A 14,315-nucleotide genomic window follows, 5' to 3' on the forward strand; every position below is an offset into this window, starting at 1 on the left:
TCTGTAACCAGCATCAAAGTCATTGTTTAGATGCTGTGAGCTATCACAGGCTGAGTCATGGACCCCATCCTAAGAGCCCTGCTCAGAAATCATTTTTGTGACAGTGGCCATGTGTGCGTGACAATTAGAATCATTTGTCAGGCTGCTTGTATGATTTGTCACGTTGTCTCATGTTGTTAACTTGGAGAATTGGCCTCAGAGCAAATCGTTTCTGGGCTCCTCCCTAGGGTATGTGAGATGGCAAACCTCTGTTGGCCCCATGAGTTGAGCTTGTTTTATTTAGATGCCTATGTGGGCAATAAGCCCCTGACCCCTGCTCCAGAATCCCCATGCCCGGTACACACATGCCATCACCAAGACACCATGGGGACCTCTCTCTTCTTTTACGCCTAGGACATGGTCTGTGGCCTTTCTGTGATTTCCTTTTCACACGACCACGGGGTATGGCAGTGGAAACACAGTGTAACTTGGCCCAGTGGCTGCAACCCCTCTGAAGGTCCGGGCTGCTGGCCCTACATTCACTCCATTTGGATGTAATCAAATTAATCTTCCCACCAGACTCCAAGGGTGAGGCACACCCTGGGCTCAGCTTTTGTTCTTTTCTTTTTCAGAGTCATCTCCATAAAGAACTACCACCCGAAGATAAGAATAATCACTCAGATGCTGCAGTATCATAACAAGGTAGGGCAGTGAGAGCCTGTCCCAGGCTCAGAGATGCACACGGGGGTCCAGGCTCTTCCCCCTTCCCAGACAGCCACACACGCATGTGCATTCATGCATGAGCACACACACCAACGCAATCCAAAGGCCTGGGTAAAGAGGCGTGGAGGGTAAAAACCTCCCTGGGACGTTTCTTCAGTCCAAACACCTCGTTTGCAGTTGGTCACTGGAGGGAAACTCCTTCACGTCTTGACTCATTTATTCAGGAAGCATCTGTTGGTTCCCTAGGTTCAGAAATATTGATGTGTCCTTAGATCCCATTCCAACAACTTCGAATTCTTACGTGCCGCACTCATTTCTTCCATCGGCATTTATTGAATACTACTATGTGGTCAACACTAGGCCTCACCCACACCCCCCAGCCCCGGTGGACATAGTGAAGCCCTGTTCTGTGCCCTCAGGGATTTTGCAGTCAAGGTGTGGAGTGTCCCAGGCAAGTGAGAGCACTTTTCTATCTGAGACCAGGTGAACTTGGCGGGACAGACCACGCGCTGGGTGGAGAACGTGGAAAACCGCATCCTCAAATTCAAGATGAGAATTTGCACCGTTGAATTTAGGAAAATAGTTGGCTATCCAGAGATTAAACATAAAGGAATTTTCCTAGCGTTATGGTTTACGGGGAGATCAGGAAGAAAACAAATGTTGGAGTCTATGCTGCTTCCCTTGTGATTACTTCTCCGTAAACCAGAGTCCTGTCTCTCATTCAAAGGCAATGTTCCTTTGCTCGGCCATCAGTAGACTCCCAGGAAAACAGCTTTGGGGGAGGGAAGGTGGCACCTCTCTGTGTTTGATATGGAACCAGTTATGAGAGACCGGAGGCTGCTCGGTACCTGCCACCAGGTGTCCTGTCTGGACAGAATCACTCCCTGCTGGGTTGTGAGTGAGCGTGTGTCCCATCTTATGGGCCATATTCCCTACGAAATAGGCAGTCAGGTGACCCAGAGAGGACTCCCTTCTGCCAAATGCGCCAGTGCCATGCCATTATTTCTTAATTGCTGGCAAGCGCTGCCCCATTTCGCTGTGTGGAAGCCCGTCGGAGGCGTCGTTGACTGTGGAGCCTGCTGTCGGTTTCTGGGCTGCCGCCCACCGCCCACTGCTGCCCAGCCCTCCCAGGTGGCTCTGCTGCAGGCTGTGCCACGCTCCAGCCAGCGGGTTGAGTGGTGGGCGCCCAAGGTCACAGTGTCCTGTTTGTCTCTGGAAACCCCAGGACACTGAAGAGAGAAAGTGAGGGTATTGGTAACTCACCGGCATCAATCTGGAGAAGTTCTTTGGACAGCAGCCCCTGTAGGTGGAGGTGAATTTTAGGAGCAAGGCTGTGGCCGGTGACAACTCCCGAGGCAAGGAACTCTCCCTCTTTCCTTTGTGATTTGAAATTTCATTTAGTGTGGGAGTGCTTTAAGCTGTTGTTTAGATTTGGGGCTGAATTTAGATTGAATAGGAAAATTAATGTTGTATGTTTAGAAAGGGATGTCAGTTCCTTTTTTTCTCCTTCCAATGAGTGCTAATGCAGCATCTTCAAGGAATTAAGGAGGATTTCAGCTCTGTGATTCTTGTCAAACTCAGAAGTAGTTCCATGGACCTAGGATCCAGATGGCAGTGGTCAGTATTCACACGATCACAGCAAGCTGATCATAGCAAGCTGAACATCTTTCACAAACCTTGCCTTATCATTATTCAAAAATAGTGATGAAGACATCAACCGACCCATGATTATTTGCTTAAAACGCATTTTGTCTAGAAACACCCCAATCTATTTGGGTTTCAGAGTTAGGAAAAGTCACTTATGAGACTTTGTCCTTATAAGATGTGTGAGAGTGAAAGGGACATAGTGAGTTTGTTACAGGGCTCTTTATCATTTCATTTTTCTCTTGCAGAGAAAGAACAGGAAGTCCACTGGTCATTATTTGTCATCTCATTCCTTGAGAACTGCAACTAGACATTCTTCACCTTGCTTTACAATTTTGCTGTTTTTTTTTTAACATTTTTATTGGAGTATAATTGCTTTACAATGGTGTGTTACTTTCTGCTTTATAACAAAGTGAATCAGTTATACATATACATATATCCCCATATCTCTTCCCTCCTGCATCTCCCTCCCTCCCACCCTCCCTATCCCACCCTTCTAGCCGGTCATAAAGCACCGAGCTGATCTCCCTGTGCTATGCGACTGCTTCCCACTAGCTATCTATTTTACATTTGGTAGTGTATATATGTCCATGCCACTCTCTCACTTTGTCCCAGCTTACCCTTCCCCTTCCTCGTGTCCTCAAGTCCATTCTCTAGTAGGTCTGTGTCTTTATTCCCATCTTGCCCCTAGGTTCTTCATGACCTTTTTTTTTTTTAGATTCCATATATATGTGTTAGCATATGGTATTTGTTTTTCTCTTTCTGACTTACTTCACTCTGTATGACAAACTCTTGGTCCATCCACCTCAGTACAAATAACTCAATTTCGTTTCTGTTTATGGCTGAGTGATATTCCATTGTATATATGTGCCACATCTTCTTTATCCATTCATCTGTCGATGGACACTTAGGTTGCTTCCATGTCCTGGCTGTTGTAAATAGAGCTGCAATGAACATTGTGGTACATGACTCTTTTTGAATTACGGTTTTCTCAGGGTGTATGCCCAGTAGTGGGATTGCTGGGTCATATGGTAGTTCTATTTTTAGTTTTTAAAGGAACCTCCATACTGTTCTCCATAGTGGCTGTATCAATTTATATTCCCACCAACAGTGCAAGAGGGTTCCCTTTTCTCCACACCCTCTCCAACATTTATTGTTTGCAGATTTTTTCATGATGGCCATTCTGACCGGTGTGAGAGGATATTGCATTGTAGTTTTGATTTAATTTTGCTGTTTTTTAAGATCTTCCTGTCTACCCTTACGATATTATTTTTCTTCCTCTCTTGGCACTTTCTCTGCACCCATGACTAGATGCCCAGAGATCTCCATCCATTAAAACTTGCTTTCAGGAAAGAACCTGGTACATGCATGTACACTTATATCACTGTCAGCATATTCCAAAGGATAGTTAATTCCATAACTGGATATCAGATTTAAAAGATAAAGAATTTCAATCCCTCGTGACCTAATGATGGTGCTATTCTAGGACCTAGAGGGATGTAGGGAAGCTGTCTTCTTTCTCTCCATATAAAACTCCTTCTGAGTTTGTCATCATAATAATCTCAGACATTTGTGTCATATATTATGGTTTTGAAAGAGCTTTGACATCCATTATTCCATTTAGTCCGCATTTGACCATCTGTGCATTTTAGTATCCCAGGGTGACTGCAGACCATGGGTCTAAGCTCTGTCTCAGAGCGTCTCTGGTGGGTACAACTCATGGTCACTTGGCAGCCAGTGAGCTAAGAGACAGAACTGCCAACTGCCACCTTCTCATTCAGTAGAGCCACAGGCTGTTGAGCCAAACTGTGGTTCCTCTGAGCAGGACTTATAGAAGGCTGGAGGTTCTCCAAAGTGGATCTGCTTACCCCCATTAGAGTTCAGGGAGAGAAACCCTCAGCCTCACCATCTCCCAGCATGGAAAGGAGACGGCACAGGGCATTGTCTGCTTTGAGTGCAGATGGCTTAAAACTCTTGAAGGAAAGAATGCTTTGGGACATCTTGGAAAAGTTCACTCTTGATGACTTAGCTGTTAGTGGACTTCTAAAATGTTCCCAGCAGACTCTACAGAAAGAGGTTTTTGTCTCTGACCTGAAGCCAAGTCCCAGTGGCCAAATGGAGATGCAAGTTCTTTGAGCCTTCTCACTGTAAACCCTTACACTTGAGCAGAAGTGTTGAAGTGTTTTCTGTGAGATGACCTTCTTTCTTCCTCATTGCAGCTTCCCTAAATTTGCATGTGTAGTGAGAGGTGGCCCTGGGGCTGGAATTCATCTCTCGTGGTTTCCGGGACAGCCTGTTTTCACATTCCTTTCACCTCAAACAGAGGGAAGCCCCAGTCCTGTTCGTCCTGCCTTAGCAAGGCTGGTTCTCCAGATGAGAGAGGATTTGCCTCTAGACTGCTATGTAGTAACGCTGGCATCTTCCACTGGACACTGGACCCAAAGTTCCCTCAAATGAAAAAGGACAGAGTTGCCAGAAACGAACAAGTTGAGTTCCTGGGTCAGTCACCCATCTTTGTTTGGTGCACACAGACCTTCCAGCCTTTGACATGTCCCTTGTGGCTCCCTGCCCCATGATTGGAAAAGATACAGTGGCCAAAAGAGGAGGCTGAGAAATGAAACGAACTTGACTTTTCTGTGTAATAACATGTAAAATATGTCTAAGGAACTCAATACCAGATGGGTACATGAGGGACCCAAGACATAAAATCCTGGACTTCATACCCTGGATGGCATATGGGGATGCGAGAAACCATCTTAAAAAGATTCGTTTGTTTGTTTATTTGAAGTTGCCATGAAGGTTACATAGTGTCTGTCTGGGGCTTGGACCACCCAAATCTCCTTTCACACTTGATGATTTACTTGTTCATGACTTAGATTTAATTTCTCCTCATTCTTCTCAGATGACGTCCATGCAAATGAGTATGTCTCCACTTAGCCTGATGTATTCCCTACGACGCCAGGGAAGTAAAGGGGGAAAGTGCCCTTCTTAAGCCAGTGAGGGGTAGGGAGAGAAATGGGATAAAGGGCAGGGCTAATTGCTGGAATTGAGTCTATGATGTGGGAAGGTCTCTGATACTCAGCTTGACAGAAATTCCCATCTGCTACTGCCCACACATGGGACTATTTTAACAGCTCTCATCAGGGAGAATCTTCCAGGAGTAAACACTGCCGGGTTAGGATTCACAAGATTGTTACAGAACAGGATTTTGCAAGAGGGAATTTCACAAGAGTGGTATTTCTGAAAGCCAAGCACGGAGCCATTGGACTTGGTCTTGGCTCCACAGTGGAGTCTTCCATCTCCTCCTAGCAGCACACCTGTCGTATATTGTCCTGCATATATACCTCCTTGCTGCTCCTTGTGTTTGCTGATATGTGGAGAGGAACAGTAATTTCAGGGTCACAGAGTCTTGGCATTAGCAGGAGCCTCGAAGGGCTCTGATTCAGCCTCCCGTGCAAAGCAACAGTCTACCTACTGAGACTTGGAGAAACGCGCACTGAGTTTTAGGGAAAAAGACCTTGCATTTCTGGAGGCAGCTTTCTCCATTTTTTAGACAAATTACATCCTTAGAGATTTCCTTTGTAAAACAAGCTTAAAAAGTGCTTTCTTGTAATATACACCAGTCATTCCTAATTCTGGCACTTGGAACAAAGCAAGACAGGTCTAATCTCTCCTCATCACAGCAGCACCTGAGGTGTTCCCAGGTGACTATCCTGTCTCCCTGGAGGAGTGGCCCTTCTTCAGACCAAATGCTGCTGGCTCTTTTAACTGTTCCTCCAAAGATGTTTTCTAGAACCCACGTCTCCTCTTATGCTTGTCATATTTCTCTGGGAGTTATTCAGTTATCAATTTCCCTTTTAAAATCTGACTGTCACAACTAGATCAAGTGCCAGGGAGCTAGCCTGACCAGTTCACAACAGAAGAAAACCTTTGTATTTCCCATGATCTGAAGACCATTTCTAACAAGCTAGTGCTGACTTTTTCTGTAATCTGTCACGAGATTGACTTCTTTTGGGGAGTTTTAGTTACCCACACAAAAGGGGTTTTTTTTTCTTGGTTTTTTTTTTTCCTGTCCCCTCATGTCTGCTGCCAAGTAAGGGCTTCACATTTTGGATTTAAACAATTGATTTTTTTCTTTTAACCTAAATGCTGTATTTGATATTAAGTTCTTTTAAATCTTTTCTGGTTGATTTTTGCCCATTTTTCCAACTCTGGAGAACTCTCGAACCTTGATTCTTTCATCCACTGTATCATCTCTGACTCTCTGCTTCCTGCCACTTAAAAATAATTGGATGAACATGCCTCTGGGTCCTCATCGCAGGGTCTGACCTCACTGTTGAATAGGATCAGTCCATCTGCAAGAGATTGTAACACATCTCCACTGTGACGTGCCGGATGATTTAGGGCAGTGCTTCTTGCAATGTGGTTCCTAGCTCAGCAGCTCGGCGTCACCTCGGAACTTGTGAGAAATGCAAATTCTCCAGGCTTACCCTCCCCGCAAAGAATCGAGGCCCAACAATTTGCGTTAGTATAAACCCTTCAGGTGATTCTGATGCCCGCGCAAGCTTGGGAGCCATGGAGCAGGAGTTCTGGGAAGGCAGACAAAAAACGACATCTAAAATACCCAGGCGTCTGGCAGCCTTAAGGTTTTTTGAGGAGCCAATTTAGAGCAACCTAGCCAGACTTCCTAGTAGCACGGGCTGACGTGTCTGTCACAAGGGGAAGTTCCCTCTGGACTCTATTTGGCTCAATGACAAACCCAAGGGGAGGACTTGGGCTTGGTAGGTACAGAAGCGATGTTTCAGAGAGACTGAAGTCTGATGAACAGAAGAGGTGAATAAAAAGCAGGAAACACCAGACCCAGGCAAGGGAAAGGGAGGCTGAGTCTGGGTGACCCTGAGCTGTTGGGCAATGCTGCATTTCCCAGAGGAGATTTTAACCAATTGAACATTTAACGAAGAAAGGTCTCATACCTGTTTTTGTTTCCGCAGGCCCATCTGCTAAACATCCCAAGCTGGAATTGGAAAGAGGGGGATGATGCAATCTGCCTCGCAGAGCTGAAGCTGGGGTTCATCGCCCAGAGCTGCCTGGCTCAAGGCCTCTCCACCATGCTTGCCAACCTCTTCTCCATGAGGTCATTCATAAAGGTAACGTCTCGTCCTATTAGAGCACATTAGCCCCGGATTCAATTTGTCGTGGGGTTGAGTAGAGAGCACAGCTTAAACTCAAAACAGATCGGCGGGCTTTAACCACTTTGGTTAAGGAGAAGTTCCTTGTTACAGATTTGGGCACGAGGCCAGCTTCTTTCAAAATTATGTTTTTATTTTTATTTAGCACATCCACGGCCATTAAATGATTGTTCAAAGCACAATCCTCTCTTTTTTTTAGATAAACCACATGTTTATCTATCAACAAAGTCTCCACTGTTAAAACAAAACTATGATTTATATACATTCCATATGGCACTAGAGCGCCTAAAGAAAAGAATTATCCTTTTGCTCTTTTACATCAAGTGGCTGGTGGACCTCTCACCGTGCGGAAAAATGCAGACCATGTGTTTGTGCCGAAGCCCAAACCCTAACAACATAATTCATTTATTTATTTCTGCACAATCAAGGAGGCCAGCGGGGCTGACATGCCATGGTTGTTTGAATGGAGAGTCAAAGGAGGAACTAACTGAGTCGTGGGCAGCGGGGCCCTTTACACCGTGAGACAGGCAGTCTGGATGTGCTCATCGCCCGGTCAGCGAGTCACCCCACAGGGCTGGCTGCTCAGCCCCTCCAAAGTGGCCCCTGCCCATTGGACCAACTCAGACAAAGAAGGACCCAACTCTGTCCTCATAGGCCAGGCCAGGAGTGTTTCCAGGACATCAGGTTGAGGGTCCAGGACCCTATTAAGAGGGCTTTTGGAGCTCTTAGTGATGACACCAGTCCTTTTCCTTGGATTGCTCAGCCTAGACAGTCAACGTAGCAAACCGGTGCAGTAAATCCTGTCTCGTTTGGGCCTCCCTGATTTGGCGTTGGTGGACATTAGCTCAGGATCTGGCCTTATATTCCCCTCTCTGTTATTCATTTATTTACATTCCCCTTCCGGAATTACTAGTGGTTGAGGTGGGAAATGAGTGGGTCACCGGGAGACCCTGCAGAGGGGCCAGAAACTCTGAAGTCGAAGGTGTGAGATCTCCAGCCTTTTGCTGCCATTGTTGCTGTGTCCACCACCGGCAGTAAGTTATTCGGTGAGGTTGAGGAAATGGCCCTGGATGCAGTGAGAGGGATGCGTGGGAAGGATGAAGATGCAGGCGATGAACTAACTCCATGTCAGGGCTCACCCTTGGCATCCATAAGCTGTGTGACTTAGGATTTTCTTTCTAGGTCCTCACCCTCTGTACCCACCTCATTTACATTATTTAGCCAATTTATAGTTAACATTACTCTACGTAAAAGAACAAATTGTTTTGGAGTCCGTTCAATCACTTTAGCAATGGATGCCTTGATTAAAAAATTCTTTACTTACTATATGCCCAAAGACCTCGACTCCGCAGAACTCCTGGCTCAGACCCAGCTCACAAATAAGGACATGGCTTTCCTTTAAATGGCTTCTTTAATCCAGGCTGGCTGTCCCCTGCCTGGATACAGCTGAATGTAGGCAAAAGGAGGCGGCAGGAAGGTCTTTGTGGCTGGACTTAGAGACAAGCCCGAAAACCAGAGGCAGCCTGGTGTCTCCCAGGGCTCTTAATGTTCAACACAAGGAGCCCAGACCAGGATAAAGGACTGTCACAAAGAGAGCTCCTCTGGCTCGTCCAGCCAAGCTCCGGGGGTTTCTTCCAGCAGGGGATTACCCACAGGACCAGCACATGTCTGAGGACTTGGGCTGTGCTTCCTGGTGTTGATGAACATGGCCTTGGCAGGGCCCCACCACACATGGGGCACTTGACATGCGTATGTTTTGATTTTGTGGTGCCTGCCTGGAAACTAGAGCTGCCTGTCAAGAAAATTAATAAAATGGATGTGATGCTGATTCTTCAGTGTTATTACCAGCAGGGAGAAAGAACCTCTGTCCAACTTTCCTCAAGACCCTGAAGGGCCTCACCTCTGCAGCCGAGGACATCCCCTCCAGCCCAGCTAATCCCGCTGCCAAGTTCCTGTTTAGGAGGGCCTGTGGGAGAGGCCCAGCCAGGCCCTGGTGTAACTCAAAACACATTTCCCTCCCAGGGTTATGTTACCATGTTATTTCTGTCCGGGACCAACTCCTCCATGTTTGGAGGTGGCTCTCTGAATATGGCCTTTTGACATTCAGGTGATCTTTGTGTTGGAATTTGCTAAGGCACATGACCTGGAAATAACAAGGCTTCCCTTCATATTTTTTTTTTTTCATTTGAGATAGAGACAGTTGAAAGCACGTGCTCCCCATTCTGTCGTGTCCTCTTTGTGCTCTCCAAATCCCAGACCCTTGTCTCTTGTAGGTCATAATAAACCCCATAATGATGCTCTCCTTGGCATGTTTTATATATTAGCTCCCATTCCAGGGATCACAAAGCCTTTACTTATTTTTATTTGGGGGTGTTGAATGGAAAAGGGCATCTATACATGGATAACTGTTTGCAGAAATGGCTTCCTTCCCCACTGTCCCCTACAATGTGTCCTACAGCAGGGAATTCATCAGCACTTCCCTGGGGACAGGCAGGCCTGTTTGGATGGAAAGAGGTGGGATGAGGCTTTGGCAGGATCTGGTCCCTTGAGAACGCTCAGTGTTTCTGGAAGCCAAAGGTGGAGTGTGAGGTCATCTTTTCCCTGGCCCTGGGCAGGTATGATACCTGTTCTTTACTCCTTGAGAATACATGGTACTCTGTCCCTGCTGAAAGAAGAAAGAACAAGACTGAAACAGGGATGCTATATCACAGTGACTGTCCACCAGCATGAGACCAAAAAGCCAAGACTGTCAGTGAGGGTGATAAGGTTCTATGAAAGAGGTTGAGACTACTGATACATGGAAGCTACCAGAGAGACCCAGCCCTGAGGTACCAGGAAATACGCGGGAGCACCTGTTTATCCTTTCAGCATGGCCACTTATGCCCCAGGGCACCAAGTCATTGCCCCTGAAAGCCTAACTCTGAATTGATCTAAACTTTTTGGGAATCTATTTATAATTTTAGCCCACATCTTTGGGGGTAATGATTTCCTTAAGTTTCCTTAAGAATTCCTAATTACTACTAAAGACTTGTTTCTGGCTATTTGTCCTTTGCTCCACTTAACCTTCAAGACATGACCTGTGCAGTTTCTGGTGTTCTGGGGTTTCTTTAACAAATCCATGCTAACCTTACAGCCAGTACCTTTATGAAAGAGGCTCAGGCTGGCCACTCAGGGGTCCTGTGGCCCAGCAGCTTGTTGCTCATGAAACAGGTGAAGCATTTTGTCCAGCAGCAGCCAGCTCTCACCTTTGAATGCCTTGAAGGAATGCAGGCAAATGCCCTGATTCCTGGGACTTGTCAACATCTACGTTATCCACCAGACCCAGAACATCCTGTTCATTGACCGATATCTGATCTCCTACCACCCGCCTGTCAGGTTCAAGTGAGAATCTTCCTAATGTCTTCTGGAAAGACCAAGACAGGAACTTATTTAGCCTATCAGCCATTGCCTCATCCATGAATAAGTGGCCACATGTATCTCTCCTTGGCATCCTCACTTGCATGTAATTTAAGATCCACTGATTTAAAAAAAAATGTTTTTTTGGTTTTAGAGTTTTACCATGTAATATTTAACTTTGTCTTCAACATATCTGGTTTCAAGCTGGGGCTTGACCTCCCGTCTTTGTGAATTGTGCTGTTATTTTTACTAGGATTAGCTGTCCTTGGACATGCTAAATTATGTGTGTGGGTATTATGTGTTTTAGAGGGTGATTAACTCTTAAAATTTCTTTTCAATCCACGCTGAGTCTTCAAATTTAGCACATTTATTCAATAAATTGTTCTCAGGATCGCCGATTTTAACTCTTCTAATCCACCATTTTACACACGCACACACACACACACACACACACACACACACACAGCCTAGAACATGGTATGTACTCCATAATTATTTCTTGTTTGAATAAATCAATTATGAAATAGGAGGAAGTACATGATACACTTATTGTGTTTTTCCCCTATTTTACAAGATTTGGAATTTATGGGTGAAATTTACTTAATATTGATCACAGCACAGTCCCCTCCATCACATTTTCTATTTCTGAATGAGGAAGCACTAGGGAAACCAGGCCCGTCTTATTCAGATTGTATCTTGGTTGAGGTGGACTTTGCTGGACCTGGAAACCATTTGTTCAGTATTGCTGTTACCATATTGCGATAAACTGTCAGCAATGCAGAGTCCTGGCGCTAATTGTAGCCAAGGGAATTGTTTTTAGTCCCTTTATTTTGGGTTATGTTTATGTGCATATGTGTGTTTGTATATATGCGTGTATAAAAACATTATGGTTTAGGAACTGGAAATAGAAATCAAGAATCTTTAATAATAGGTAGAATATACTGGGTTCTAACTTAGTGCCAAGCCCTATGCTAAGTACTGTATAGGCATCATCTCATTTAATTCTCACAATGACCCCGCCCAAACCTGGCATTATTATTATCACCTCTTTATAGTGGCAGGCACTGTGGGTTAAGGGAAGTTCAGCAACTTGTGTGAGGATATAAAGCTTGGAATTGACAAACTCACATGTTAAACTAGGTACACTGGTTCCAAGTATGTCCTTGAGTATACCTTCATAACTTTCTGTAGCTTATTTTACGGGAAATATTGATTCAGTAGAGATTCCCCAGGCACCTACTATATTGCAAGCAGTGTGCTAATCACACTGTCATCCTTACGGCTAGGAGGCACTCATAAGTTTCAGGAAGCTTCTGTTCTGACTGGGATGTATGGGCACATGTTTGCACAGCCCCATCCTGTGGGTTTTGTTGGCCTTTCTCTCTGGCCAGCTCTATAACAGCAGAGGTCACTGCATCAAGACAGGTGAGGAATTAGCCTAGGCTGGGATGAGTTAAGGTGGGAAAATGAACTGGGCTGTCAAGAAGGAAATGACATTACACTCTGCTTTATTCAGGGGGTGAAGCTAATTGGCTTAAGTAGGTGCTTCTGGGGGATAACAAGTGATTCTTATTGGCTAATGGGTTCATCTAGATGAGGAAAGCATGTTAGAAGCAGGGATCAACCCTGTGTGGAGTGCGAGAGTGGTGGGTAACAGGGTCTCTGAAATGGGGCCAGGGCTCCAACTGATAAGGCTGGGATCTAGGTGGCTTTCTGCTCCAGGAGGAAACGCTAATGGTGCCAGAGTAGAGGGTTTGCCTGGCAGAGTAAACCCACATGGTGTAAGTTAGATAGTGAGATGTAAACTCTTGCTTATTCCATACCGAAGGGCAATGTGATCACCCTGATCACAAATGTTATCATGAAAGTGGGCTTCTACAGACATCCCTTGTCAGTGGAGAGCTGCTCCCACTACAGGTATGCTCACTTCCTCAGTAATCTCGTTTATTCTCGGGAGTCCTAGATATACAGATGACTCCCAGATTTATATATCTATCCAGAACCCGATCCCAGTATCATTTACGTAATTGCTACCCAACATCTTTATTTGAATGTTTCATCTCCTCTGAGACCTAACCTATCCAGAATGGAATTCCTGTTCTTTTTCTGTAAACCTGGTCTTCTCCCATTGCACTATTGGCAAGGTCATCCTTCCCGTTGCTCAGACTAAAGCCTTTGGATTCCATCTTAGCTCCTTTCTTCCTCTCACGTACCATATTCAATTCAGCAGAAAATCCACTTGGTTCGACTTTGAAAATAAGCCCAGAATCTGAGCACGTCTCACTACCTTCACTTTACTATCAGATCCAGACCACCATCATCTATCTCCTAGAGTATTATACCAGCATCCTAATTGGCCTCCCTGCTCTGCCCTTATCCCTCCCCTTTTCTAGTCTATTCTCATTACAGCATCCTTCTCAAGCATGAGTCAGATACCGTCACCCCTCTGCATAAATCTCTCCATGATGTCCCATCTCATCAGAGTAAAGTTCTTACAAACATCTACAGGTCTCAAGCAGTCGGGCTCCTGTGACCTCACTGACCTCATCTCCTAAATACTCTGCTTCTAAACATCATCCACACTCCATTTAGCTAGTCTAGGAATTTTGCATTTGTTGTTCCCTCTGCCTGAAATGCTCTTCCCCTAGGTAGCTGCATGGCTTCCCTCCAGCGAATCCCTCATGTCCTTGCTCAGTGTTAATTTCTCAGGGGGAACTTTTTCTAAAACATTAGAATTGCATTTTGAAAAAGGAGATTAAAAGCAAACTTTTAGTTGAAGTATAATATACAAACAAAAGTGTGCATCTGATAAATGGATAGCTTATTAAGTATTTACAAACTCACACTCTCATGTAACCAGGACCCAGATTAAGAAACAGTATATTATTAGTAACCCAGGAGCGCCTGTTTTTAAAGCCAGATGGCAGTGTATGTGTGGGTCTGTTTTGGGGCTTTCTTGGGAGCATTGACATCTCTGAAATGTTGAGTTCTCCAGTCTATGAAGATGGTATACCTGTAATAAAGGGATGCTTTATGAATCAGCAGTTTTCCTGGCAAATATAGGACGATCAAGAAGAAAGTGACCAAACTCTTAGATTCCTCTGGGGCTTCTGAGGGTCCCTACAGGGAGTAGATGTCCCCCTTCACCAGATTCTCTAGGAAGGATCTAGATGTTCTCTTAGGCTTCATGGGGTGAATAAAGTTTCCATGTGAAAAAACATCAAAATTGCATTTTAAAAATTTGCATCCCCCGTCCCGCCACACTCCATACATGCACATCCTTGTTGGCTCTCCTGGCTTTGTTTATCTACACGGCATTTGTTTATTGCCTCTTTTCCCGGAGACACCGTAAGCACTCTGAAGCCTAGAGCTGCTTACTGTATT

At 45.2% G+C, this 14,315-nt stretch overlaps 1 protein-coding gene across 12 annotated transcripts in view; it reads left to right on the top strand.

The window, feature by feature from the left end:
• The window catches only part of KCNMA1 (potassium calcium-activated channel subfamily M alpha 1), a 751,659-nt gene that overhangs the window by 548,504 nt on the left and 188,840 nt on the right, over window positions 1-14,315 (top strand). For all 12 annotated transcript variants that reach the window (XM_057531254.1, XM_057531255.1, XM_007166550.2 and 9 more), the window contains exons 13-14: window positions 612-681; window positions 7,338-7,493. In XM_057531254.1, the coding sequence (XP_057387237.1) occupies window positions 612-681; window positions 7,338-7,493 (226 nt within the window). The remainder of the gene's footprint in view (window positions 1-611; window positions 682-7,337; window positions 7,494-14,315) is intronic.

The sequence above is a fragment of the Balaenoptera acutorostrata genome, chromosome 16, assembly GCF_949987535.1.
Source record: "Balaenoptera acutorostrata chromosome 16, mBalAcu1.1, whole genome shotgun sequence".
Classification (NCBI taxonomy): domain Eukaryota; kingdom Metazoa; phylum Chordata; class Mammalia; order Artiodactyla; family Balaenopteridae; genus Balaenoptera; species Balaenoptera acutorostrata.